Source organism: Chelonia mydas, chromosome 14, assembly GCF_015237465.2.
Source record: "Chelonia mydas isolate rCheMyd1 chromosome 14, rCheMyd1.pri.v2, whole genome shotgun sequence".
Classification (NCBI taxonomy): domain Eukaryota; kingdom Metazoa; phylum Chordata; order Testudines; family Cheloniidae; genus Chelonia; species Chelonia mydas.
Window position 1 is genome coordinate 15,079,177 of NC_051254.2, and position 24,419 is coordinate 15,103,595.

A 24,419-nucleotide genomic window follows, 5' to 3' on the forward strand; every position below is an offset into this window, starting at 1 on the left:
AAAACCACACTGCTTCACGCTGAGCTTGTGGTTACACTAACTCTTCAGCAGGCAGCTGCCTGGAAGGGATTCTGCAGTGGCCTTTGTGCCATCAGCAGCAATGCCCTTTACAGCCGTGAAAGGATCTGTGTCTCTTCCCAAAACATAAGGAAAATACTGTTCTCTTTTCACTGTAAGGTACGGGCAGAAGAACCATTAATAAGCTTTGGCCTTTATTAAAGAATTGTCATGTTTCCAACCCTAGCATTCTATTTTCACCTCAAGGTTTAGCACAGGGGTGGGCAAACTTTTTGGCCTGAGGGCCACATCGGGGTTCTGAAACTGTATGGAGGGCCAGGTAGGGAAGGCTGTGCCTCCCCAAACAGCCTGGCCCCCAGCCCCTGACTGCCCCCCAGGACCCTCTGCCCCTTATCCAACCCCCCCACCCCATTACCATGCCACTCAGAGCACCAGGACTGGCAGCCGTGCCGCCTGGTTGGAGCCAGCCACACAGTCTAGAGCACTAGGGCAGGCCGGCGGCTCTCGCAGCCGCGTTGCCCAGCGGGAGCTCACAGCCCTGCCACCCAGAGCGCCGGCAGCACAGCGAGCTGAGGCTGCAGTGGAGGGGGGACAGCAGGGGAGAGGCCGGGGGCTAGCATCCCTGCCCGGGAGCTCAAAGGCCAGGCAGGACGGTCCCATGGGCCGGATGTGGCCTGCAGGCTGTAGTCTGCATGCCAAGGAAGAACGATGGCTGTAAAACATGGCTTACCTAGTCTGAAGTCAGGTCAGGTGTGGCTCAGTTTCCCCTGATATTTAGGCATGCTGGTGATTTTACTTCTTTGTCCCTCCAGACAAATCAGAGTCCCCCCTTTACAGAGTAAAAGAAGTCCCAAGCAGAAGAATGAAATGCTTCTTTGGCTCTTTCCAGCTCACAGCCTTCACCACTGTTGACACAAGGCTCAGCCAATTAGCTTTTACCCTAGTCCAGGAGAAGGAGTTCCTTGTTTTTTTGCCCCTTGGTGATAGGTTCAGGGTCATAATCAAACTCCACTAGGGGACATTGTAGGTGGGCCTGTATCCTCCCTCCAGTACAGGCCCCTGTTCTGGGATCCTATCTCAGTGCTTACTGGATTGTGAGGTTTCCCCACACACACACTGGACTGGCAGGGGGAAGGGAAGGAGGAATAGAGGAGAAAGAACAGACAGACTTCTCAGTAGATCTCTAGTCACAGCTTCCATTTCAGAGGGAGCGCTAATCCATAGCTGTTATGGTTGTGAAGAAACCCTTCACCATGTGAACTGAAGGTAACCAAAGCAGCAGTATCTGCCCCAGTCAGAAACTATAGCTCTGAGGTGTAAACTGCCCTAATCCAGTCAGTGGGTGGTAACTCAGGTGTCAGTTATGATCCCTTAATTGTCAACATTATTAACTATTTCACTGCTCACCAGAACATGTAAGAATGGCATTAGCTCTTCTCTCCTATGTTACCTAAAGCATGGGCACAGCTCCCTCCCACCCACACAAAGAACTAACTTGGCCTTGGGGGAAAAAGAGAAAGAAAAGATCCCAGAAGATGTCCACGGGACGGTGGGTAGGCCCTTCACACCCAGAAGAGGCACAGTTGGGTTTGTTTTCCTGAAGGGGGGCTCTTTTTTTCAGAAGTTGGGTAACCATGGCCCTGACCCATGAAGGGGACTGTTCTTCCTCCACCCAAGACCGCTGCTATACTGGTTCCTAGGACAGACCACGGCCTACACAGCTTCTTTCTGTCTAGGCCATTCCCCTGAGCAAGCTATTTTACCTCAGCTCTCCAAAAGCTTTTGACTCCTCATCTAGGCCTCTGCCTCTCCCTCTTAGGACCTGTGTCTAAAGCAGGGGTGGGCAAACTATGGCCCATGGGCCAGATCCAGCCCACCAGCCATTTTAATCCAGCCCTCGAGTTCCCACTCGGGAGCGGGATCTGGGGCTTGCCCCGCTCTGGTGTGAGGGGAGAATGCTGATGTGGTAGCATTCTGCACTCACTCTGCAGGGGCATCAGGACTGCAACAAATGTGAGGTTGTGACGGATCTTGAGCTGCTCCCCCCTCTATAAGGTGGGGATATCGATGGTCATGTATTTTCAGGAGGGGGGTTGTGGGGCCTCACTATAATGGGTCTGACCCCACAGAGCCTTCTAATGTTGAGCATGTGGTGAGTCATGCCGTTTTTCAGGAGTGCGAAGGGATGAATGTATCCATCTGAGAACGTGCATGCAAAATGTATTTGTGCAAATCATCGTGTATGAGCGTGCATGACATGGAGCCTGAGATGCCTTTGTGCAGGACTCTGTACTGTGAATGAATGTTCATAGATGAGTATAAGCCCACATGTGAGCGTGAGCCAAAGACACTAGCATGCTCGCCTCTAACCCCCCATCCCCAGTGCTCCCTGGGATGTGGTCTCAGTGCAGGGGATGGTCAGGGCCAGAGGGGCCAGTCCAGTCCAGGGGGGTCCTGTCTGCAGCTGAGGGTCTTGGCTCCCTGGAGGATAGTGTTAGGCTGTGGTGGCTCCCGCAGGGGGCACCAGTGAGCTAGCTCGCCCCGCTTAGGGGCGCTCTAAGGCCGGCAGCCTGGCCACTGCGACCCCTAAGGCCGGCCCGGCCTGGCTCTTGGTAAAGCTCAGGAACTTGGGCCGCACTAGGACCCAGGGGAAGCGCCTCCTCGCCCGGTACCCGTGCCGCACTAGGACCCCGCGGAGCTCTGCCGGCCTGCAGGGGAAGACAGAGCCTGGCCACGCCGAGCTGCCGGATGGAGCCCGAGCGGGAGCCCCGCGCGGGCCGCCTCTTCGGGTACAGGCAGGCGGGGGCCGGCCTGCGCTGGGCAATCGGGCTCCAGGGGTCCTTAACGGGGCAGCACCTCAGCCCCCGCCCCCGTGCTGCGAACGCCCCGGCACTGCGGGGAGGCGGCGGGTTAAAGGGCCAGTGTCGCGTCGCCCCCCCCCCCCGCCCCCGTGTGTGGACGTGGGGACCAGATAAAGGGGCAGCGCCCCTTCTACCCCGCAGAGTGGGGCCCTGGTGGGGGTCCCCCAGAGGCCTAGGTAGCCCATAGAGCAGGACCCCAGTGCGGCGGCGCTGCCAGCGGGGGAGGGAGGGAGTCTCCTGCCCGTGACACGCTAGTTTGTTTGGACCTTGGGTGAAATCTGTTGCCCCTTGGCAGTGGGCCTGGCCGAGGGGCCTGGGCAGCCCTGCAGACCGTAGCCCCAGAGCAGGTGCCCAGCGTGGGCAGCTTCCCCCTGCCAGTGCGCTTCAACCACGATCTGTGTGGCCATAGGCTAAGCTCAACCTCAGTGGCTTGGCCTCCCGGCTCCCAATGCTAGCCAAGGGCCGGGTCCCAGGTGTGAACACTGTGACACAGACGTCTGCCTGCTGGGCACTCGGCTGCCGCACCCCCTTCGTGCACAAAACCCCTTCCCAAAGAGCCGTCACCTGGGAGTGTTTGGTTCCTGCTAGTCCCTTGAAGGAGGAAGGCAAGCTTGTTATCAACCCCCTGAGCCAGCCAGAGTGAGGTGGCCAGCATTCCCCTGCCCCCCTTTTGGGCCTGCAGCCTCAAGCAGCAGGAGTTGTTGGAAAGGAACCGCAGCCCAGATGTTCGCTTAACATTTAATCTCCCCCAGCCCAGCTGAGCTGCTGGCGGCTCGGACGCGTGACCGCAAGGTTCCTCAGTGCTCACACGGCCAGAAGGACTTCATCCCCGATAGCTCGGAAGAGCAGGCAGAGAGGCTACACCGGTGCCGGGAAGAGCATTGGCAGCTCCTGGCAGAGGAGCGTGTGGAGAGGCTGTAAGTTCCTTCATCTGGGCTGAGATCCTGTTCCTCAGTGGCAGCACTGCCCTTGGGGCTCTTGCTGACTCTCAGGATGATCAGAGTGCATCAGGGAGAAGTCATGCCCTGGATGCTAATGATCTATTAATGCTGATAGTACAGTGGGTTTCTATAGCACTGTTCATTCAAGGCTCTTGCAGGAATATATTAAGGCCTTCTAGCATCCCTGTGAGTTATCGGCATCTTCCCATTTTACAGATGGAGTAGTTGAGACAGAGAGGTGACATGATTTATCTCTGCACACATGGCAAGCCCATGATAGAACCCAAGACTCCTGTCTCCAAGTCACTAAAAATGCACTTCCTTTTAGAGCCACACTCCTCTTGCCAAGTCGCTCTTTGTTCCCTCTCTGCAGTTCTAAAACGTGCTTTGCTTTGTGTGTTGGAGACCGCAGTATAGAGTGATTTCAGGAACTGCAGGATGTTACTGTACATTGTACTGTGGGCTCAGATGGGCAGCCTTTCTGGCAGGAGCGCTTTTAGCCTCAGAGAACTCCCTCTGGAAGTTTGCAACTTCCTTCCCTGCTGCCTTCTCACATACTGATGGAGAGGAAGATTTGTTAAATCATTACATTGAGGGGGAAAAGGAAGGGTGGGCTGATGTCTACTGATATGTGTTGGTTTTTTTTTAACTTCTCAGGGGAAGTTTGGTGAAAGCTGAATGGAAGCCACGAGAGGGCATCGTGGAGCTGAAATCCCCTGCGGTAAGTGGCGATGTTGTATGAGTTTGACACTGTCGCCTCCTGCTGGTAAATGCAGATTGTCTGTCTGATTTTTAATTTGTGTCCCGGTGTGGGAGAAAGCCTGGCTTTGGGTAGGGGATGGCCCCAGCACATCACAGATTTATCCTTTTGTTCCCAGGGGAAGTTCTGGCACACTATGGGGTTCACAGTGCATGGCAAACAGTGCCTACTGCCAGAGGAAGCCCTCTATCTACTGGAATGCGTGAGTAGGATGCCCAGGCTTGGGGGCAGTGGATTCTTTTTGAATAACACTGTTGCAGGAGCAATAGTAGCTGGGAAGGCAGAGAGAGCATTAGGGAACCTGCAGTGGATCCTTCATCCTTCTCGATAGTTCAAGATCCTCCACTTGTGTATACTCTTAAGGACACAGTCTGAAACCACATGGCACATGTTGGTCTCTACTACAATCTGAATAAACGATTGTCCTCAAAAGGCCCAATTCCTGAGGGACTGGCTGTAGGTGATGAGACACAAAACCTTTCTACTCTAGGCCACTGGTTCAAAGAAGAGCCAGGGGGCCTGTGCCCTAAAGTAGCTGCCAACCCTTTCATGCTCTGGTCCAACATATCTTTCATTATTAGGGTTACCGCCTGCAGTACAAGGAAATAAATAACTGTGTAAAATGCACAGGGCACCCCTTTGCTTAGGGGCCAGCACCACCCAGTGCTTTATTTGTGGAACAAAATCATATATTTTTATCCTGATGCATAATCGTTTTTTGTGGTTTTGGAACAAAATGTGTCCTTTATTAACTATGTAGATGATGTGGGATATTAGGTATCAAATCAGGTCCTTCTAGGTGAGGCAGCTGAGGTGTATTAGTGTGTGAGATGCATGTACATGTGTTTCCAGTGCTGTACTTGCTCTGTGGTTAAATGCCTGGCACCCCTTTCTGGCATATATTGCCAAACAGAAAGTCAAAGAGGGATGAGAGCAAAGAGACCATTTTCTCTTCCTTTGCCCAGAGAATTCTCAGCCCTGATGCTCCCAGTTAAGCCTGGGTTGGCATTCTCTGTTCTTGAGGGACCTATGTGTTACCATTGAGAAATCCTATCAGCTCAAGACCGTCTGTTCAAGTCTAAAGATGCACTTGTTTTGTTCTGATAAACTGTTGGATTCAGGACAGCAGATGGTCTCATTCAAACTCTGATTTCAAGGACTTTTTTGATTTGGGGTTGTGATTTGCCAAGGGCTAGAGATCATAAGTGGCCTGATTTGAAAATGAAATTGTGCAGTTGGCCGCTGGACACAGAATCAAGTAGGTTTTAGAGACAGAAAAGACCTGCAAGATGCATCTACCCCGCGGGAGGCATATTTCCTAGTGCTTGGTAACTTGGTATTTTGTGGGCAACCAAATCAAGGTGGGAGAGGTTTAGCTTAAAATTAGCTAATGAGCAGGTCCCAATGTTAGAGAGACTAAGGCTGAGAGAAGCTGAGTGCCCATAGCCACCTCTGAGGTCATTGGGGATTGTGGGTGCTCAACATATCTCAGGAGCTAGCCCAGGTTATTGCCAGTTATTTTTTGATTACATAGCAATGTATAAACAGTGAATACACAGCTTATGCCCAAATACATTTATTAGTCTCTAAGGTGCCACAAGGACTCCTCGTTGTTACAGCAATGTTTGTGCTTGCATGGGAAGGCCCAACTTAGCAAGTTTTGTGGCAGTGCTGACCAATGCTAACTCCACCCCATTAGACCCAATATAGAGGGAGCGTGCTACTGTGCACTTGAGAATAAGTTGGCATCACAGATTTGTAGGAGAGAAGTTACATTAAAATAATTTGATACTTAAGAAGCACCAAGCTGGAGTTTGAGTCAAAAGAAGCTGGATCCTGGGCCCAGCTATTGAGACTACAAGGAAGGAATGGGCCTGGACCCTGCAATACTGGTTTCCTGCAACCTGTGGTTCCTAAACCCCAGCTTCTGTTTTTCAGGGCTCTATTCAGCTCTTTTACAGGGACCTGCCCTTGTCCATACAAGAAGCCTATGAGACCCTGCTGTCCCAAGGGACGGTGAGCCTGCTGCAGTACCAGGTGTGCACAAAGGATTTGACACCAGTAGTTATCATAGTAGTGGGTAAGGGGTGGTTACAGGTCACCTATTCAGATGGTGGTGGGAGTCTACAATTTAGGGAGGGGGGTGCAGTTTAGTTATTTATTTATTTATTCCACCACTTTATCACTGGAGGCCCAGGAGGCATTTGGCACTTTTTGGGTGCTGTAGCAAGCTGGGCATTTGTGCCAGTCAGATTCTCCATGTGGATGATCACTCCCACAGCCATGCTGGCTCTCAAGCCATGCAGAGTCCCAGCCAGGTTTGTGGTGCTTTGGCATCTAATGAAGTTTTAGCCATATGATCTCTCTTGTACTTTTTGTGGGGAGAATGCTGGAGTCTAGGCACACTCTATGCTTAGCTGTCTTTGGTCTGAATCAGCCATTCAGATAGTATCTAACTCAGCTTGCCATATGATACAAAAAGAGAATGCTGATTGATTTTTTTTTTTTTTTTTTTTCCCCAAGGTGATCATTTCACATTCTTGGTTTTCTTTGCTCTTTTAAGGTGTTCAGCCACTTGAAGAGACTGGGTTACATTGTGCTGAGATTCTGCCCCAGGTATCTGGCTTTTCCTTTCCTCACCCCTTCTTGCTGCTGTCTTTCAGAAGCCATGCTGGAATGTCCCGGATGCAGGGCAAAGAGGAGGTGCTCTGCTCTCCTAGGCTTCCCTTTGCTATAGTGGGCTTGCTTCTTCAGATCCACTGCTCCGGCACAGGAGGCCTAGGAATCTTCGTAGGGGTCTGGGAATCTCTAGATGTGATTCTTAGTTGGCAGATGAAACCTGAGCTGAGCCAGTAACTCCCTTGTATGGTGGAAGCCATGATCATAGAATCATAGAATATCAGGGTTGGAAGGGACCTCAGGAGGTCATCTAGTCCAACCCCCTGCTCAAAGCAGGACCAATCCCCAACTAAATCATCCCAGCCAGGGCTTTGTCAAGCCTGACCTTAAAAATATCTAAGGAAAGAGATTCCACCACCTCCCTAGGTAACGCATTCCAGTGTTTCACCACCCTCCTAGTGAAAAAGTTTTTCTTAATATCCAACCTAAACCTCCCCCACTGGAGCTCTGCTCCAGCTCCAGGCAAAAACCTGCAGCTCCACTGCTTTGGAGCTGCTCCGTGCTCCAGCTCCAGGCTCTGCTCCAAAGCCCTGCTTTAAACATTCAATGGCTCCTCAGCCTCAGGGAAAGTATTGTCGTTTGCTTGGTCTAGTGGACAGGGCGGTGGACTGGGAGTTAGGAGACCTGGATTCCATTCCCAGCTCTGCCACTGACCTGCTGTGACTGTAGACAAGTCACTTCATCTTCCTGTGCCTCTGTATGTTTGTCTGGTCTAGTTAGACTAAAAGCTCTTTGGAGCAGGGATTCTCTCTTGCTTTGTGTTTGTACAGCAGCTGGCATGATAGGGCCCTGATCTTGTTTGGGACCTGTAGGCACTACCATAATACAAATAATAATAGTAAGTATATTATGAGGTAGCATTTACTGTGATCTGCAGCACTTACATTGTAAGCTCTCTGGGGGCACTTTTTGTTTGCTGTTTGTACAGTGTCTAGCACTATGGGGCCTTCATCCATAACTACTAGTGCCCATAGGTTCTCCTTCAATACAAATGATAAATAATAGTCACTGAGACCTGCAGGTGGCTCCCCGCTTCTTCTCCTTATAGAGATGTCACAGATAAATCACCTGGATGAATTGAGGCTTTCCAGCCCTCAGGATCCTAGAGGGTTTTTTTCCCTTTAACCTCTTGGATGCTCTAATTCCATGTAAGCATCCCACACTTGAGTCCCGAGACCTGCATCCCCCAAGATCATTCGCTCAGATGAAGTGGAGCGGTCTCTGAGTGTGCCTTGCATTCCAGCACTTCAAGGGTTATGCACCAAAAACGATACAACAGACTTTCTTATTGTTCAGATGGGAAGTGGGTGCGTGAGTAATGGGACTGGACAAGTGACTCGGGGTGGGGAGATTCTTTCTGCTGCCCTAGTCCTCCTTGCAGCAGTTTCCATACCCAGTGAGAAGCTTTTGCTGTTACATTTACCTATGGCTTTACTTGGAAGAGATTTTCTAACACTGCCAATCTCTCTCTCCCTTAATCCCTTTGTCTCTCTGCCTCATTACAGTGCTGTCCCATCTCAATATGAGAGGCAGCTGAATCTGGACAGTTTTCGCAAGAGCACTGGAAAATGCCATCGCAAAAGGAAGAGGAGCTCCAGCTCCCGGTAAAGGAAAACAGACACGTTGTGGCAAGCCCTTGATGGACTAACTCATTCCCCATGTTCTGGGCCACAGCTAAAAATGTTGCTCGCTGTCCATTCCATCTAAGGGCAAGAAACAAACAGGTCCCCACCAGCCTCAGCCTGTTGGTCCCTGCAGGTTGTCTCGGGTGCTAGTTCTGAGTTTAGTAATCTGACTGAATGTCATCGGAAACAGCATTCAGGTGATCAGATCCCGATCAATTCACAACACATCTTTTACAATGGATGCATTCATGGCTTTTCTTCCCCTCCCCATGCCCTCTGTTCCCCCAGTGTTGTGTTGGAGCCCCAGCTCATACGTCACTATGTCACTACAACATCTCCTACCCCTCGTCCCCCAGGTAAATTGCCTGAAAGCAGCTGGTGTTTCACTTCCACCCAAACACTTCAGGGGTTGTAGTGACCCTTTGCAATGTATCCCCCTTATCACATCCACTGTTACAAGGGCTGAACTGAGCTTGGGGGCAGATTGTCTGTCTGGTTAGTCCCATCTGCTGATGGTGGTCGGTTTGTGAGATCCTTGAATGGAAAGAGAGAGGTCTATATATGAGAAGCAAATTGCAGGAAACTCCTCTCTCTCCTTTTCACATCTAAAGAAATAAGGCACCATTAAAGGAACTCTGAAAAAGGACTGATCAGCAGCCATGGAAGAACAGAAGCCTTCTAGTGTTAATTCTAGTATGGTTAAGCTCTTTAGGGCAGGGACCAGATTTTTTTGTTCTGTGTTTGTACAGCGCCTAGAACAATGGCGTCCATGATGGCAGCCCTGAGGCACTATCACAATGCAAATAATAATACATTATTATTTATTAACACAATTAGCAGTAGGTGGCACCACAGACTTAGAAACAGAGAAGGGCAGAATAATCAGTCTAGGTCACTCCTGGTGCAGAAGTGTTTTGCAAACACATTAGTGCAGTATGGGTTATGATGCAATTTCAGAAAGCCATTTGAGGTAAAACTGTGGACTTATGAACTAGCCTTTCAGGTCTGGAGACCTGGGATCAAATCTTGTGTAACAGTTTCAGCCCAAAAAGAAAAGGAGTACTTGTGGCACCTTAGAGACTAACAAATTTATTTGAGCATAAGCTTTCGTGAGCTACAGCTCACTTCATCGGATGCATGCAGTGGAAAATACAGTGGGGAGATTTTATACACAGAGAACTTGAAACAGTGGGTGTTACCATACACACTTTAACGAGAGTGATCAGGTAAGGTGAGCTATTACGAGCAGGAGAGGGAAAAAAAACCTTTTGTAGTGATAATCAAGGTGGGCCATTTCCAGCAGTTGACAAGAACGTGAGGAACAGTATCGGGGGGGAAAATAAACATGGGGAAATAGTTTTACTTTGTGTAATGACACATCCACTCCCAGTCTTTATTCAAGCCTAATGTAATGGTGTCCAGTTTGCAAATTAATTGCAATTCAGCAGTCTTTCAGGCCAGTTCCTGGAGAATTTTATATCTTTGTTCTAAACCCACTCCATTCCATTGGTACATTTGTCAGTGCCTGCTCAGGGCTGGAATAGCAGAGGTGGGAGCTGCCGGACATGCTTGAGGGCATGGGTAGAACACTGTGAGGAGGAACCAAGATGGGAATAGCAGGGGGTGCCCTAGGTCAGAACTGTGGTGTGTTTACAGAGCTGTGTGGGACACTTGCATTGCATTTCCTGCTTCTGTGTTTGTCTTTAGCCAGCACTATCCATCCATCACTCTGAGAAGCACCAAAATGGTGCAGAATACTTCACACAAGCAAAAAGACCCTAGTTCTAAGGAAGAGCCTGTTAATGAGGGTGTGTAGGCCCCTTCCTGGGCTCCCAGTATCCTAGCCTTCTCCCCTTCTCACGCTCAGGGACCACACTGTTTTTGTTACCCATGGAGGGGGGCAAAATTTGCTGAAAGGACTTCGAGGGAGCAAAATTCTGAATTTTAGCCCCTTTTTCTGTTTTAAGGTTACAAGACAAGAAACCAAAGGCATCTGGGAATCCTCCAGAAGGTGAAGAGACCCCAGAAAAGGCCAGTGACAGCTGTGGCGGTCCCAGTCATCCAGCCTCTGGAGGGAGCTGTTTGTCAGAGAAGTCAAAAGAGTCAGATCCTGCCAGTGGAGATGGGGAGTCAGCCCAAGTTCCCACTGATGCAGTACAACTCAACAAGCCCCCCAGTCTCTCAAAAGCTCAGGCTGGAGACTGTGGGAAGGCTGCTGGGAACAGCTGCAGTGACACCCACCTGCCCCGCTGGGACTTCACCAGAATCGCCTTCCCCAACATGGCTTCTGACTGCCCACACACCTTCCTGCCAGAGCCTGATGAGAGACTGCTCCCGGAGAATGTAGTTGGGCGGGAGGCCGACGCCACCCGCTGGCGCAAGCTGGTCAATCAAAAGCGTGAGAAGTTGTCACGGAAGGAGCGGGAGCAGCGGGAGAGGGAGAGCAGGTACAAGAGCAGCATCAATGCAGACAGGAAGGTGAGGCGCTGCTCCAGCTGGCAGGAGTACAAGGAGCTCGTGAAGCAGAGGAGCCAGCGGAGGGCAGGGAGGCGGCCTTCGCACCTGTGGGACCAGCCTGTCACCCCGCTGGTGAAGCCGGATCAAGTGGCGTCAGCAGGTATCTGACCTGGAAGAAAAGCACTTAACACATCTTGGCCAATTGGTGACCCACATGGGGTGTCGTGACCCATTGCGAGTATGTGGGGGGAGGGATTGCTCACCACGGACCACCTGGGAGCAATTAGTGGGAACAGAAGGAAGGGAAATGTAGGCTGAATATCAGAACAAACATCCTAACTGTGAGGGGGAAGAGTTACCTATGGGAAGCAGAGGAAGCCTCATGGCATCAGCCTGGACAAGCAGAGCATGGAATGGCCCTGCACTGGCCAGGGGAGAGACTAGACAGCACTTTCCAGCTCTCTTCTGTGACCCATTAGGCTGTTTTCCATCTGGAATTAGGTGGGAGCAGGGCAGTCCCAGCTGGCGCTGAGGCTGTGTATTTGCCCTGGCAAGTTAAGGAGAAGGGACAGAGGAAGTAAAAATCATTGAAGTAGCAAGAGGATGGGAGGGTGATGTGGCTGCCTTGTCAAAGCAAGGCGGCTCAGAGGGGCGGTGCGGAGCGCTCCGAGTCTAACCTGGACTGGGCATGAGTGTAGAGAAGATCTCACAGACTGAACTAAAGAGTCTGAACCTTTCCTGTTCTTTCTTCCACCAGCTGCTGTCCTCCAGCAGATCAGTGTGCTGCAGCCTTCCCACATCCTGGATGGAGCCTTCCGGTTAGTATTGAGCCAGTAGATTCTAGGGAAGATGGGTCTAACTCAACAAAACATTGTCCTTCCTCATGTGATTTGTTCTCCACAATGGCTTCAGAACTGCCTAATGTACGTGGTGCATGGGAGCAAAAAGAACTTCCCAGTGCTCCTCCTGTGGGCTGGGTACATCCTTACTGAGGGGCTGGCATGTACATGCAATGCCATATCACCATGCAGGAGCTGCAGCAGAGTCCATCAACAAATCAGTTACGTTCCAGGCTGATTACAGCACTGGTGTATAAGCTCTTATTAGACTGCATAGGCAAAGTCCATCGTACTGCAGTGCAGCTTTCATCCCTTACATTCCCTCTCTGCACTGAGGCCTACTAATGTCATAGGCTTTCAGTGCTCTATCAATGTGTGTTTTGTCCCTGGGATGCTCTTCCATCCCAGCTGCAGGCTGTGGAGTTGAATGAGATTTTAAAATCGAATCCCCCGACCTTCTGGCTGTGCTCCTGTCTGGGAGGAGTTGTGTGATGGTTGTGCACAGGTCTGTGGTAAACAAACATTGCACACTAGTAGTTTGCACTAGTGCTATGATGCAGATGGGTATCCAAGCAGCCTGCTTTGTGTTTGGATCTATTGGAGTGTGCACCTCCGCTTGGGGTGCCTGCACTGTGGGGCACAGAGAGAGAGTAGCATGCAAAGTGTGGGTGCTGGAGCTGGCCTATTAGTGCACAGGCCTTGCATCAGGAAGCATGGGAAGCTGTGTGTGGTTCTCCACTTCACATGGAAATGGTGCTAGTTGGTTAAGGAGTTGCTCTGTAGTGGGGACTTGTTCCCAAGGGGGCTCATAATCTTTCAGGATGAAGCACTTAGGGTCTTATCCAAAGCCCACTGCCATCAGTGGGAGTCTCTGCATTAACTTCAATGGATTTTGGATCAGACCCTTCCAGAATAACTCCAGGACTGGCCGTTTTGCCTAAGAAGGAAGATTCTAAATGGTCCCTGGGAAGCAAAGGACCTAGGGTTTTAGGTAGGCCGACTTAAAGACTTTGTCTCGCTCCTTGCTCTGATGCATCTGCAGCCTGGGAGGTGTCAGAGTCCCGTGATGTGTCATTCCAAGTATGCATGTGTATCTCATCCTACAGGCTGCAGGAGGATACGGAGGGTATGAAGATAAACTTCAGTGTGTATCAAGCAGATGCAGTTGCCAACTTCAAGAAGAACGACCCTGGGAAGCCGTATGCCAGGATGTGTGTGCGAAGGTACTGGCCATGTACCCTGGCTGTTATTAATGAGTGTTTCTGTGTGCAATTATTTGAAGTGCCCTGTATTGCTGCTATGGAAATTTAAACCTAGTGGAAAGTTACTGACTGCAGGATCTTGTGTATTTGCTGGATTATCAGGCAGTTTTCATTTAAAATGGCCCTGCCAAGATTTTCCCACTATTTTCTCCCCCACCTTGTTGGAATCTGTTGCCTGGTCACCTTCCACCCCAGCCTCGGACCCTGACCCTACTTTGGGTTGTCATCATATTGCAGCTTAAATGGTGCTGGTATTATTATTTAGTATTTTTATTACTACAGCACTTAGGAGTCCCGGACGTGGCCCAGGACCTCATTGTGCTAGGCAACGTACAAATGTAGAACAAAAAGACAGACCATGCCCCAAAGAGCTCACTATTTAAGTAGAAACAAGAAGTAACTTTATACTATTTAACTGAGATACCATGTCCTGGTTCACAGAGGCTGTTGGTAACTGTCCTCCCAAAGCAAGAAGCAGCTGGAACATAAGGACCACAATATTGACCCTTTGGCCCTGGTCCTGCAATGAGCCCTGTGCAGCAGATCCCTCAGCCTGTGCAAATCTCCAAGGGCTATGTATGGATATAGGGCTGCACTTGCCTAGAACTTATTGCAGGATCAGTACCATGCAGATTGGTTGAAACTGTAGTAAAGATCAGAATTATCAGACACATAGATGAACACAACATGTTGGAGAAGAGTTAACATGGTTTTTGTAAAGGGGAATCATGCCTCCCCCATGTTGTATTCTTTGAAGGGGTCAACAAATGTGGACAAGGGTGATCTAGTGAGTATAATGTACTTGAGCTTTCAGAAAGCCTGAGACAAAATCCCTTACCAAAGGCTCTCAAGAAAAGTAGGCAGTTCTAGGATAAGAGGGACAGTCCTGTCATGCATCAGCAAGTGGTTAAAAGATCGGAATCAAAGGGTAGGAATTAGGGCTGTCATGCGATTAAAAAAATTAATTGTGCTATTAATCGCACTGTTAAACAATAGAATGCCATTTATTTAAATATTTTTGGATGTTTTCTACATTTTCAAATATACCGATTTCAATTACAACACAGAATACAAAGTGTACAGTGCTCACTTTATGTTTATTTTTGGTTACAAGTATTTGCACTGTAAAAAAAAAAACAGAAATAGTATTTTTCAATTCACCTAATATAAGTACTGTCGTGCAATCTCTTTATCATGAAAGTTAAACTTACAAATGTAAAATTATGTAAAAAAAAAAAACTGCATTCAAAAATAAAACAATGTAAAATTTTAGAGCCTGCAAGTCCACTCACTCCTACTTCTTGTTAAGACAATCGCTCAGACAAACAACTTTGTTTACGTTTGCAGGAGATAATACTGCCCGGTTCTTGTTTACAAGGTCACCAGACGGTGAGAACAGGCGTTCTCATGGCACTGTTGTAGCCGGAATCACAAGATATTTACATGCCAGATGCACTAAAGATTCATATGTCCCTTCATGCTTCAACCACCATTCCAGGGGACATGCGTCCATGCTGATGATGGATTCTGCTTGATAAGAATCCAAAGCAGTACGGACCGACACATGTTCATTTTCATTATCTGAGTCAGATGCCACTAGCACAAAGTTGATTTTCTTTCTTGGTGGTTTGGGTTCTGTAGTTTCCATGTTGGAGGGTTGCTCTCTTAAGACTTCTGAAAGCATGCTCTACACCTTGTCCCTCTCAGATTTTGGAAGGCACTTCAGATTCTTAAACCTTGGGTCAAGTGCTGTAGCTATCTTTAGAAATATCACATTGGTACCTTCTTTGCGTTTTGTGAAATCTGCAGTGAAAGTGTTCTTAAAATGAACAACATGTGCTGGGTCATCATCCAAGACTGCTATAACATTAAATATATGTCAGAATGTGGGTAAAACACAGAGCGGGAGACATACAGTTCTCCCCAAGGAGTTCAGTCACAAATTTAATTAACACATTATTTTTTTTTAATGCGCGTCATCAGCATGGAAGCATGTCCTCTGGAATGATGGCCGAAGTATGAAGGGGCATATGAATGTTTAACATATCTGGCACATAAATACCTTACAATGCTGGCTGCAAAAGTGCCATGCAAATTCCTGTTCTCGCTTTCTGGTGACATTGTAAATAAGAGGAGGCATTATCTCCTGTAAATGTAAACAAACTTGTTTATCTTAGTGATTGGCTGAACAAGAAGTAGGACTGAGTGGACTTGTAGGCTCTGAAGTTTTACATTGTTTTGTTTTTGAGTGCAGTTATGTAACAAAAAAAATCTACATTTGTTAAGTTGAACTTTTACGACAAAGAGATTGCACTAGTACTTGTATAAGGTGAATTGAAAAATACTATTTCTTTTGTTATCATTTTTACAGTGCAAATATTTGTAATAAAAAATAATATACACTTCAATTTCAATTTCTACATTTTCATATATATTGTGTTGTAAAACAAAAATATTTAATACATTTCAATTGGTATTCTATTGTTTAACGATGCAATTAAAATGGTGATTAATCGCGATTAATTTTTTTGAGTTAATCGCGTGAGTTAGCTACAATTAATCGAGAGCCCTACTAGGAATAAATGATCAGTTTTTCACAGTGGAGAGAGGTAAATAGCAGGGTCCCCAAGGATCTGCATGGGGACCGTCGCTGTTCAACACATTCATAAATGATCTGGTAAAAGGGGTAAACAGTGAGGTGGTAAGGTTTGCATATGATACAATTATTCAAGATTGTACAGGTTGACTGGGCAACAAAATGGCAGATAATTCAATATTGATAAATGCAGAGTATTCCACATTGCCAAGCATAATCCCAACTATACATACAAAATGGTGGGGTCTAAATTAGCTGTTGCCACTCAAGAAAAAGATCTTAGAGTCATCATGAATAGTTCTCTGAAAACATCTGCTCAGTGTGCAGCAGCAATCAAAAAAGCTAACAATGTTCAGAATCATTAGGAAAGGGATGGATAAGACAGAAAATATCATAATGCCAGTGTATAAATCCATCGTACGCCCACACCTTGAATACTGCATGCAGTTTTACTCGTTCTATCTCGAAAAAGTACAGAGAAGGGCAACAAAAATGACTAGGCGTATGGAACAACTTCCATTTGAGGAGAGATTAAAAAATCTTGGAGTGTCCAGGTTAGAAAAGAGACATCTAAGGGTGGGATATGATGGAGGTCTATAAATCATGAATAGTGTGGAGAAAGTGAATAAGGAAGTGTTCTTTCCTCTTCACGTAACAAGAACTAGGGGTCACGCAATGAAATTAATAGGCAGCAGGTTTAAAACAAATATAAGTACTACTTTAGGTAACGCATAGTCAACCTGTGGAACTCGGTGCCAAGGGATGGCCAAAGGATAACTGGGTTCAAAAAAGAATTAAATAAGTTCATGGAGGATAGGTCCATCAAGGGCTATTAGCCAAGATGGTCATAGATGCAACCCCATATTATGTGTTTCCCTAAACTTCGGACTATCAGTAGCTGGAACTGGACAACGGGATGTATCACTTGATAAATTGCCCTGTTCTGTTCGCTCCGTCTGAAGCATCTGGCACTGCCACTGTTTGAAAACAGGATACTGGGCTAGATGAGCCATTGATCTGACCCTATATGGCTGTTCTTATGTTCATATTAAATATGAAGGAAGCCCTTTTCCAAGCCTTGGAGTGTATTTTCGCCGCTCGGTGGGTGTCTCCGATAGGCAACACTCACCAGGGTGGCTGGCCTTGTAAATATTCCTATAGTTTGAGAAAGACTGGCTTTCTTCCTTTTGCAGGTTTGACGAGCAGATCCCATCCCTGCGGGCACTGAAGCAGCTTGCCTATCAGAGCGAGGATGTCCCGGTGGTCTTTGCACTGGTGGACAATGGAGACATTGCTTTTTATTCTTTCAAGGAGTTCAAGCTGCCTGTTGATATTTATCACTGAACTTACCATTCCTTAAAGAACTGGCTTTTGGGAAAAGGGTGAGGGACTTTACTCAAGACTTAATTTCTTGATTCGTGGACTATTATATCAAATAGAATCTCTGATAACCAGTCTGCGTGCAGGAGGGGTAACCACCTTATCCACTGCTGCAGGCCTCAGCCAGCTAGGAACTAGCTCATTCGTAAAAGCAAGATACACTCCAAACAAACAAGCATGATGTTCTGTGCTTTAGTAGGGCCCCTCCTAGTTGGAGCACGCACTGCTTTGTTCTTTAATCCACTGGTTCTTCAGCTCTTATCATCCTCTGGACCACTTCCCCATGACATTCTCTTTGTCCTTGTGGGCCTTTAGAACAAACTTCACTGGCGATCCACACGTGGTATTCTGAGAACCACTGGGCTAGGCTAGTCTGAATACAACATAAGAATGGTTTAAGAACCACTGCTGTAGATGAATCAGACTCATAAACTAACCAGGACAGTCAATGGTATAGCAAGCCTCTGTTACTCTACTGCACCAACACCCATCTAATAAAATCCTTAGCAAACTATTGGTGTGATAGAAATAAAGGCACTGCAACAGAACTCTTCTACAGAAATGATGATGCCGGCTTTGCCTTGGTATTTGTATGCCAGCAGGAGATAGTAGTCCTGGGCGAATGCTCCTTGCTAGTAATCCTCAACCTAATAGAGCTGCTTTGTAAGCTATTGGAGTCACAGAGAGCCGTGGAGTCACTGCAGAGGAACATGCTAACATTGTATTATGGTGTTTGCGTTGAGATGTGTCATTGCAAGACGGTGTCATCCCCTATTAAAACTACAGCACACAGCTTCACGACATCTCACCATCGCAGTAGTGTGACCCCGTTTCCATTTCACGCCCTTTCTCCTGGATGCAGGTACATGTTTCTCACTCTCTCTTGCAAGTGAGAGGAGCTCTGATTAAACCTGCAAACTCTCCATGAGCTGAGCCTGGTAGTTCTTTGGGTCTAGTGCTCCAGGCTGAGGATCAGTGTCCTAAGCATTGACGGTATCACCCAATTGCCTTCCACTGTTGTCAGCATGGGAACCCTTCCCCTGAATCTCCTGATACCAAACTCTTTAACTTCTATGCAAAAATGCCAGTGTGACTAGTGCTAGAAAGTCCTGGTCTGTGGCTAAAAGGGACTTCTAACACTATTGGGCTCAGGGTTCAGCTTTCTTAAGAAGTGTTACAGCAAATGTTTTAGATGCCTTTTATTTGATACAGAATGTTTGGGTGTTTTGGGTTTTTTTTTTTGGAGGATTGGAGGCTAAAGTAATAAAAAAGCCTTACTCCCGCTCAGGGGCTTGCATTGTTGGAAATTTATTTATTAGTGTTTCTATGAAAATTGATCAGTAGTGCCTTGTCCTGTGAGAGGGCAGCCTGCGGAACTGCGCTGTCGCTGAATGCAGTCCTACAGAGCCAGAGACCCTGTGAGTCCATGCACGATCCTTGGGGCATGGAATCCTAATGCTGTGCTGCTGTAAGCTTGGTACATCTTCCTTGTGTATTGCCACACATGCCACAGTGAGATGGCAGAGGCTCTTGCCCTGATTGCTTTGTTTATCCCTGTGATTAGTTGACATGTTGGCCTAAATCATCAGCTGGTGTAAGTGGGCATAGCTTCACTGACTTCAGTAGAGAAGATGCTGATTTGCTCCTGCTGAGGTTCTGAATTAATATTTACCCTCTTTTTCCCTGTACCCCCAATGCACCTTCCTAGCCACTAGAAGGAAATAAGGGTGCCTCTGCCTGCTTGGGGGATGCGAAGGGGTGGACAAGGTTGGTGGCAGCTCCATTCTGCTTATTCAGCATTCTTCCATGTTTCAGGCAGTGTGGGGAGAGCTCCTGTGATCTGCCTGTTCTTAGATAGAGCAAAAAGAGCTCCAAATTTATTCCTGGAGTTAGGCAGACCCAACTCCCGTTGATGTCAAAGTTGCACTTTGTTACTCCAAGGCAAAATTTGATGGACTCCACAAGAGCTATAGGATGAGTTTCGCTGGGGTAGACAAGACTCTCTGACTCAGCACGAAACAATTACAATCTAATAATCACTTTGGGAAGGATTGAGAAACTGTAGCTGTATTGCTCAGCTGCTTTGGATGCCTGTACGAGAATTGGAGCACAAAGCAGATGGATATCCAGACTCTCCTCCTGCCCGTGCCACTGAACAATCTGACGTTGCAGTAAGATGGCAGCAGAAGGCTAGAAAGGGGCATGTTAATTAAAATCTCTTTTGAAATACAGCTGAAAAGTGGCCACTTTGTGGAATTTGTCCCATAGGGTTAATGCCTGTTGCAGCATCATACCATGGCAACCTAAAAAAAGTTTTGACTGGGCATTGGAGTGTCATTCTGCAGCAGTGTGGCATGATAGTATGTATTTTGGACCAGTTAATGTCCCCTCACGTTAGGACATGTGATGAAGCCACATATCTTGGTGTTTCTAGCAATCCTGGTGCTTCTAGCTATGTGATCTTTCCAAGGGTGCTGACTAGAATGTGTTCAACTTTCTCTAAAGGTTTACAAAACCAAAAAAAGTGAATGATAGGGTCATTTCCTGTGTCTAGCTTTACTCTTCATGCTAACACATCAGTCCTCATACTACTGGAGCCGTCTGTAGGAAAACAAGATGAAAAGGGCAGAATCCCATAGAGGAATGGTCCATTCAGCCCCATCATTCTGTGAAAACTAAATTTCTCCATCCCCTTTATTTCTTTGCCTCCTCCAGGTCACCTCTATGGCCTAGTTACCTCCAAGTCTGTGACTCATCACAGGCATAAGTATAAATCATTGGCTGATGATTAAGTAATCAGCTTTGTCCACCTATGAACAATGCAAGAATCTTTTATGCAGGGATAGATTTGAACATATACCTCATTGTGAAGTAGGGATGTGCACCTGTGTGCCCCATAAATTGACTGTCCCTGTGGAGGGAAAGGGACATTGTTAAAATTCCCTTTTGTCTGACAATAAAAAAGAAAAGGAGTACTTGTGGCACCTTAGAGACTAACCAATTTATTTGAGCATAAGCTTTCGTGAGCTATAGCTCACTTCATCGGGATGCATACTGTGGAAAGTGTAGAAGATCTTTTTCTACACACAAAGCATGAAAAAATACCTCCCCCCACCCCACTCTCCTGCTGGTAATAGCTTATCTAAAGTGATCACTCTCCTTACAATGTGTATGATAATCAAGTTGGGCCATTTCCAGCACAAATCCAGGTTTTCTCACCCCCCCCACCACCACCCCCACACACAAAAACCCACTCTCCTGCTGGTAATAGCTTATCTAAAGTGACCACTCTTCTTACAATATGTATGATAATCAAGGTGGGCCATTTCCAGCACAAATCCAGGGTTTAACAAGAACGTCTGGGGGGGGGGGTAGGAAAAAGCAAGGGGAAATAGGTTACCTTGCATAATGACTTAGCCACTCCCAGTCTCTATTCAAGCCTAAATTAATTGTATCCAATTTGCAAATGAATTCCAATTCAACAGTTTCTCGCTGGAGTCTGGATTTGAAGTTTTTTTGTTGTAATATCGCAACTTTCATGTCTGTAATCGTGTGACCAGAGAGATTGAAGTGTTCTGCGACTGGTTTATGAATGTTATAATTCTTGACATCTGATTTGTGTCCATTTATTCTTTTACGTAGCGACTGTCCAGTTTGACCAATGTACATGGCAGAGGGGCATTGCTGGCACATGATGGCATATATCACATTGGTGGATGTGCAGGTGAACGAGCCTCTGATAGTGTGGCTGATGTTATTAGGCCCTGTGATGGTGACCCCTGAATAGATATGTGGGCACAGTTGGCAGCGGGCTTTGTTGCAAGGATAGGTTCCTGGGTTAGTGGTTCTGTTGTGTCCACAAGTAACACCTGAGATCACTGTTGCAAAGAGATGTTGTTGCAGTTTGCTGGCTGCATTTGATACCCACTTTTGCGTACATCCCCTTCTCACAATCTACCCAGTATAGTTCGTTTCCCCTAACGTTAGTGCTGGTAAGATGAGGGCAAAATATATATATAATTTTTAAATAGAAAGATGTCGCTGGGAAAGCAGGTGGGCTGGTGGGTGCGAAGGGGCTGCTGTATTACCAGAAATGACCTTTACCTCCTCTTTGGAGACGAGCTAGATGCCAAGTTGCCCACACTCTGCCTGGCACCTTTCCTTACCCTAGCAGATGTGTGTAGCACCATGCAGTTAGGGCTGAGTTGTCCTGTGCCATGTAACCCCTGTGCTTTAGAGCTTGGCTCTGATCTCAAACGGGTGTGAATTAGGAGTTGCCCCGTTTACACTAGGGCAGTTATACTGGTGTGAGACTGGAAGGGGCTCAGGGACCAGGGTCCGGTGCAGGGCTTTCCCCCGTCCCTGCTGGGCTGGGTGCAGCCCAGAGGCTACTGCTTCCCTGGGCGCGGATGGAAACGGGGCGAGGCTGGCGGCGTGCTGCGGCCGGCAGGTAAGCCAAAGTGCAGCAGGATGGGCGGGGCCAAGGCTCATTGGTATTTATGAGCTCATTAGCATTCACCTTGTATCCGTATCAGTTCGCTTGTTAATATTCACCGATGTATTAACCGTCAACTCCGTTTGAACAGGGCGGCTGCCCTGAGGCGGTATTCATGAGCCTCGCTCGCCGCCTCCTGATTGGCTCTTAGAGGGAGGTGGTCGTGTGAATTATTCATGAGCGCGTGGGGGGCCACGCCCCGTTATTTGCATATCCGGTGAGCCCCGCCCACTCCCGGAGGTATCCGGGAAGGAGAGGCGGCGGCGCTAGCGGAGGAGCCCGTGGCCCAAGAGCCGGCGGCAGGGGACACCACAGCCCGCGGCCTCCTCCGGGCCCGGCCGGTCCAGCCAGCGCCCGTCAGGTGAATATGAGGCCGAGCCGGGCGGGGGCGGCGGCACAAAGGACCGACACCCCCCTGGTCGGGGGTGGGGGGTTTAAGGGCCGGGCCGCCACGCTCCTGCGGGGCCCTCACCTGCCTGCCAGCCCGCGGAGCCGCCCTGGGCCTGTGAGCTCGGGGCTCCGCCGGGGAGTGGGGGGGCGGGCTTGAGGCTGCCCCTGGTGTAGCTGCGAGGAGAAACCCTGGCTGCCCTGCGGTGGGGCTGGGGAGCCGGGGGGAGCGCTCCCCTGGGCCTGCCGCTCCTCATAGGGAGGCCGGGTACGAGGTGATGGGAAGTTGCCCCAGCAGGTAGGCGCTGGCTGGCCCTTTGGGGCGGAAATCCCCCCCCTGGAACTGGGCTGCAATCGGTTCTCTAGCTAAACTGGGTGGATGTGTTTGATTTATACGTCTGTGCTCCTGGCACTAATCTCTGTACCGGTTTACACTACTTCAGAATACCTGACAGAAAGGAATTGCCACAATAACCCAAGCTCGCAAAAAGGGCTGGGCTCACTTGCATCATCTGCACAACAAAAGGTCTTGTAGCATGCCTTAGAGGTGAACGAATGTGTCCTCTGGCCAAGCAACAACAGAAGCAGATTCCAGAGCCCTGGGACTTTACCCCATAGAATACCCTACCTCTGCTCCCCCTCCCCCATAGTGCAAATCTGGGTTGACACAGTCACAGAGAATGGGGCTTAGGGAACGAAATGACTTCAAAGGCAGGCAAGACCCAAATCAAATAGACTCATTTAGTGTCAAGACTAAGACAAATTATAAGTATATCCTGTGTGAGGGAACGTATAGTTGCCAGATTAGGGTAAAACTTCAGTCCACAAGCAGTTTTGTTTCAGTGAAAACCTGAATACTTTGAAGTCTGAGTACATTCTGCAGTTGCCTTGTATCTTACTCATCAGTGGCCTTTTAGCAGGCATATTTTCCAGCCAACGGTGGAATAGTCCAGCCAATGATGTGTTAATGAACTAGGCAAGTAATTATTTTTGGTGTCCCTTTCCCAAAGACAAGCGGGTGTCTGTTGCATGACATCCCTGGGTCCATCCCATCTCTCTTCTCCTATCTCACTCCCATGCTGGAGTGAGGAGCTTGTCTCCTCTAGGGTATGTCTATGCTGCAATTAGACATCCACAGCTGGCCCATGCCAGCTGATTTGAGTTTGAACTAAAGTGCTGTTTAATTGCCGAATAGACATTCAGCCCCGTCCTCTGGGACTCTCCCACCACACACAGTGCTACAGCCTGGGCTCCAGCTCCAGCCCACATGTCTACATTGCAGTTAACAGCCCCTTAACCTGAGTCATCTGGCATAGGCCAGCTGTGAGTTTTTAATTGCTGTGTAGACATACCCCTAGATTGCTAGCTTCTTTCTGCAGCCTGGTGCTCCTGTAGGTGGAGTCCTGAAGGACAGAGTCTTCTGGCTGGCCCCGCCTTGCCACAGCCTGTGTTCTTGGGATAGTTTGAAAGCACTGGTAACTTTTGGCCATGTGGCTGCTGCTTGTGGTAGAAATGCTCTCAGAATTGACACCCTAGGTGGTTGCCTACCCAGCCTATGTCTGAAGCTCACTCTGGATAATGGTTGAGGCTGGATGCATTTCAAAGTATTGGACATCAGCTTTCTCCAACTTCTGTTAAGATTTCAAGCTTTAGATTTTTTTCTCCCAAGAGGCTTAATTTACTGCATTTGTTCTTCGATAGACGTGTAAGCAATGACTGTAAGCTTCTCTTCCAATGGAGTTTCTCCCTTGCACCTATGAGAAACCTCAGCGCTTTGCTGTAGCTTCCCTAGTTTAATTGTTGATTGATCAGAGTGATTCATGGTTTATATTTCCCTGAGGCACAAATATAAATATTGGTTTTGCTTGTGGGAGTAGGTCAAGTACAGTCATGTGCCTACTTAGTTTTTCCTTCCAGGGGCTACCTGGCAGCAGATCAGGGGAGCATATAGCATCATGTCCTTAGGCACAGGTGATAATGTAATACATTAAATTGAACAAGCTACTTACACTTTAGAATGTCAAAGGGCAATTGCTGGTAGTAATTTTGCTTTGTAGGTCTTCATCCTTATTACCTAGGCTCTACACTCAGACTAAATAGAAATGCTAAATAACTACCT

At 48.0% G+C, this 24,419-nt stretch overlaps 2 protein-coding genes across 13 annotated transcripts in view; both read left to right on the top strand.

The window, feature by feature from the left end:
• Positions 1–2,577: 2,577 nt before the first annotated feature.
• On the top strand, positions 2,578–19,054 carry TSEN54 (tRNA splicing endonuclease subunit 54). 3 transcript variants are annotated; one of them, XM_037914352.2, is made up of 11 exons: positions 2,597–2,807; positions 3,632–3,796; positions 4,478–4,541; positions 4,699–4,782; positions 6,519–6,617; positions 7,144–7,196; positions 8,765–8,863; positions 10,852–11,501; positions 12,099–12,159; positions 13,287–13,403; positions 17,232–19,054. In XM_037914352.2, the coding sequence occupies exons 1-11, from the start codon at positions 2,767–2,769 to the stop codon at positions 17,380–17,382; spliced, it is 1,584 nt and encodes a 527-aa protein (XP_037770280.1). In that variant the 5' UTR covers positions 2,597–2,766; the 3' UTR covers positions 17,383–19,054. The 3 variants fall into 3 exon arrangements, with proteins under 3 accessions (XP_037770281.1, XP_037770280.1, XP_043383701.1); XM_043527766.1 differs by lacking the exon at positions 2,597–2,807 and adding an exon at positions 3,077–3,523; XM_037914353.2 differs by lacking the exon at positions 4,699–4,782 and having other exon boundaries at positions 2,578–2,807.
• Positions 19,055–22,120: 3,066 nt separating this feature from the next.
• The window catches only part of LLGL2 (LLGL scribble cell polarity complex component 2), a 64,284-nt gene continuing 61,985 nt past the window's right edge, over positions 22,121–24,419 (top strand). For 7 of the 10 annotated variants that reach the window (XR_005227600.2, XR_006285659.1, XR_006285660.1 and 4 more), the window contains exon 1: positions 22,121–22,274. The gene's annotated coding sequence lies outside the window, so the exon portion shown is untranslated. The remainder of the gene's footprint in view (positions 22,275–24,419) is intronic. The other 3 variants (XM_043527764.1, XM_043527765.1, XM_037913951.2) reach the window with 3 other exon arrangements.

What these genes read in the sequence shown, in the direction of transcription:
- TSEN54 (XM_037914352.2), top strand. Translation starts at nt 2,767, where the DNA reads ATGGAGCCCGAGCGGGAGCCCCGCGCGGGCCGCCTCTTCGG. An exon ending in GTGCTGAGATTCTGCCCCAG is followed by an intron (nt 7,197 to 8,764) that starts GTATCTGGCTTT and finishes GCCTCATTACAG; the next exon opens with TGCTGTCCCATCTCAATATG. An exon ending in GGATCAAGTGGCGTCAGCAG is followed by an intron (nt 11,502 to 12,098) that starts GTATCTGACCTG and finishes TTCTTCCACCAG; the next exon opens with CTGCTGTCCTCCAGCAGATC.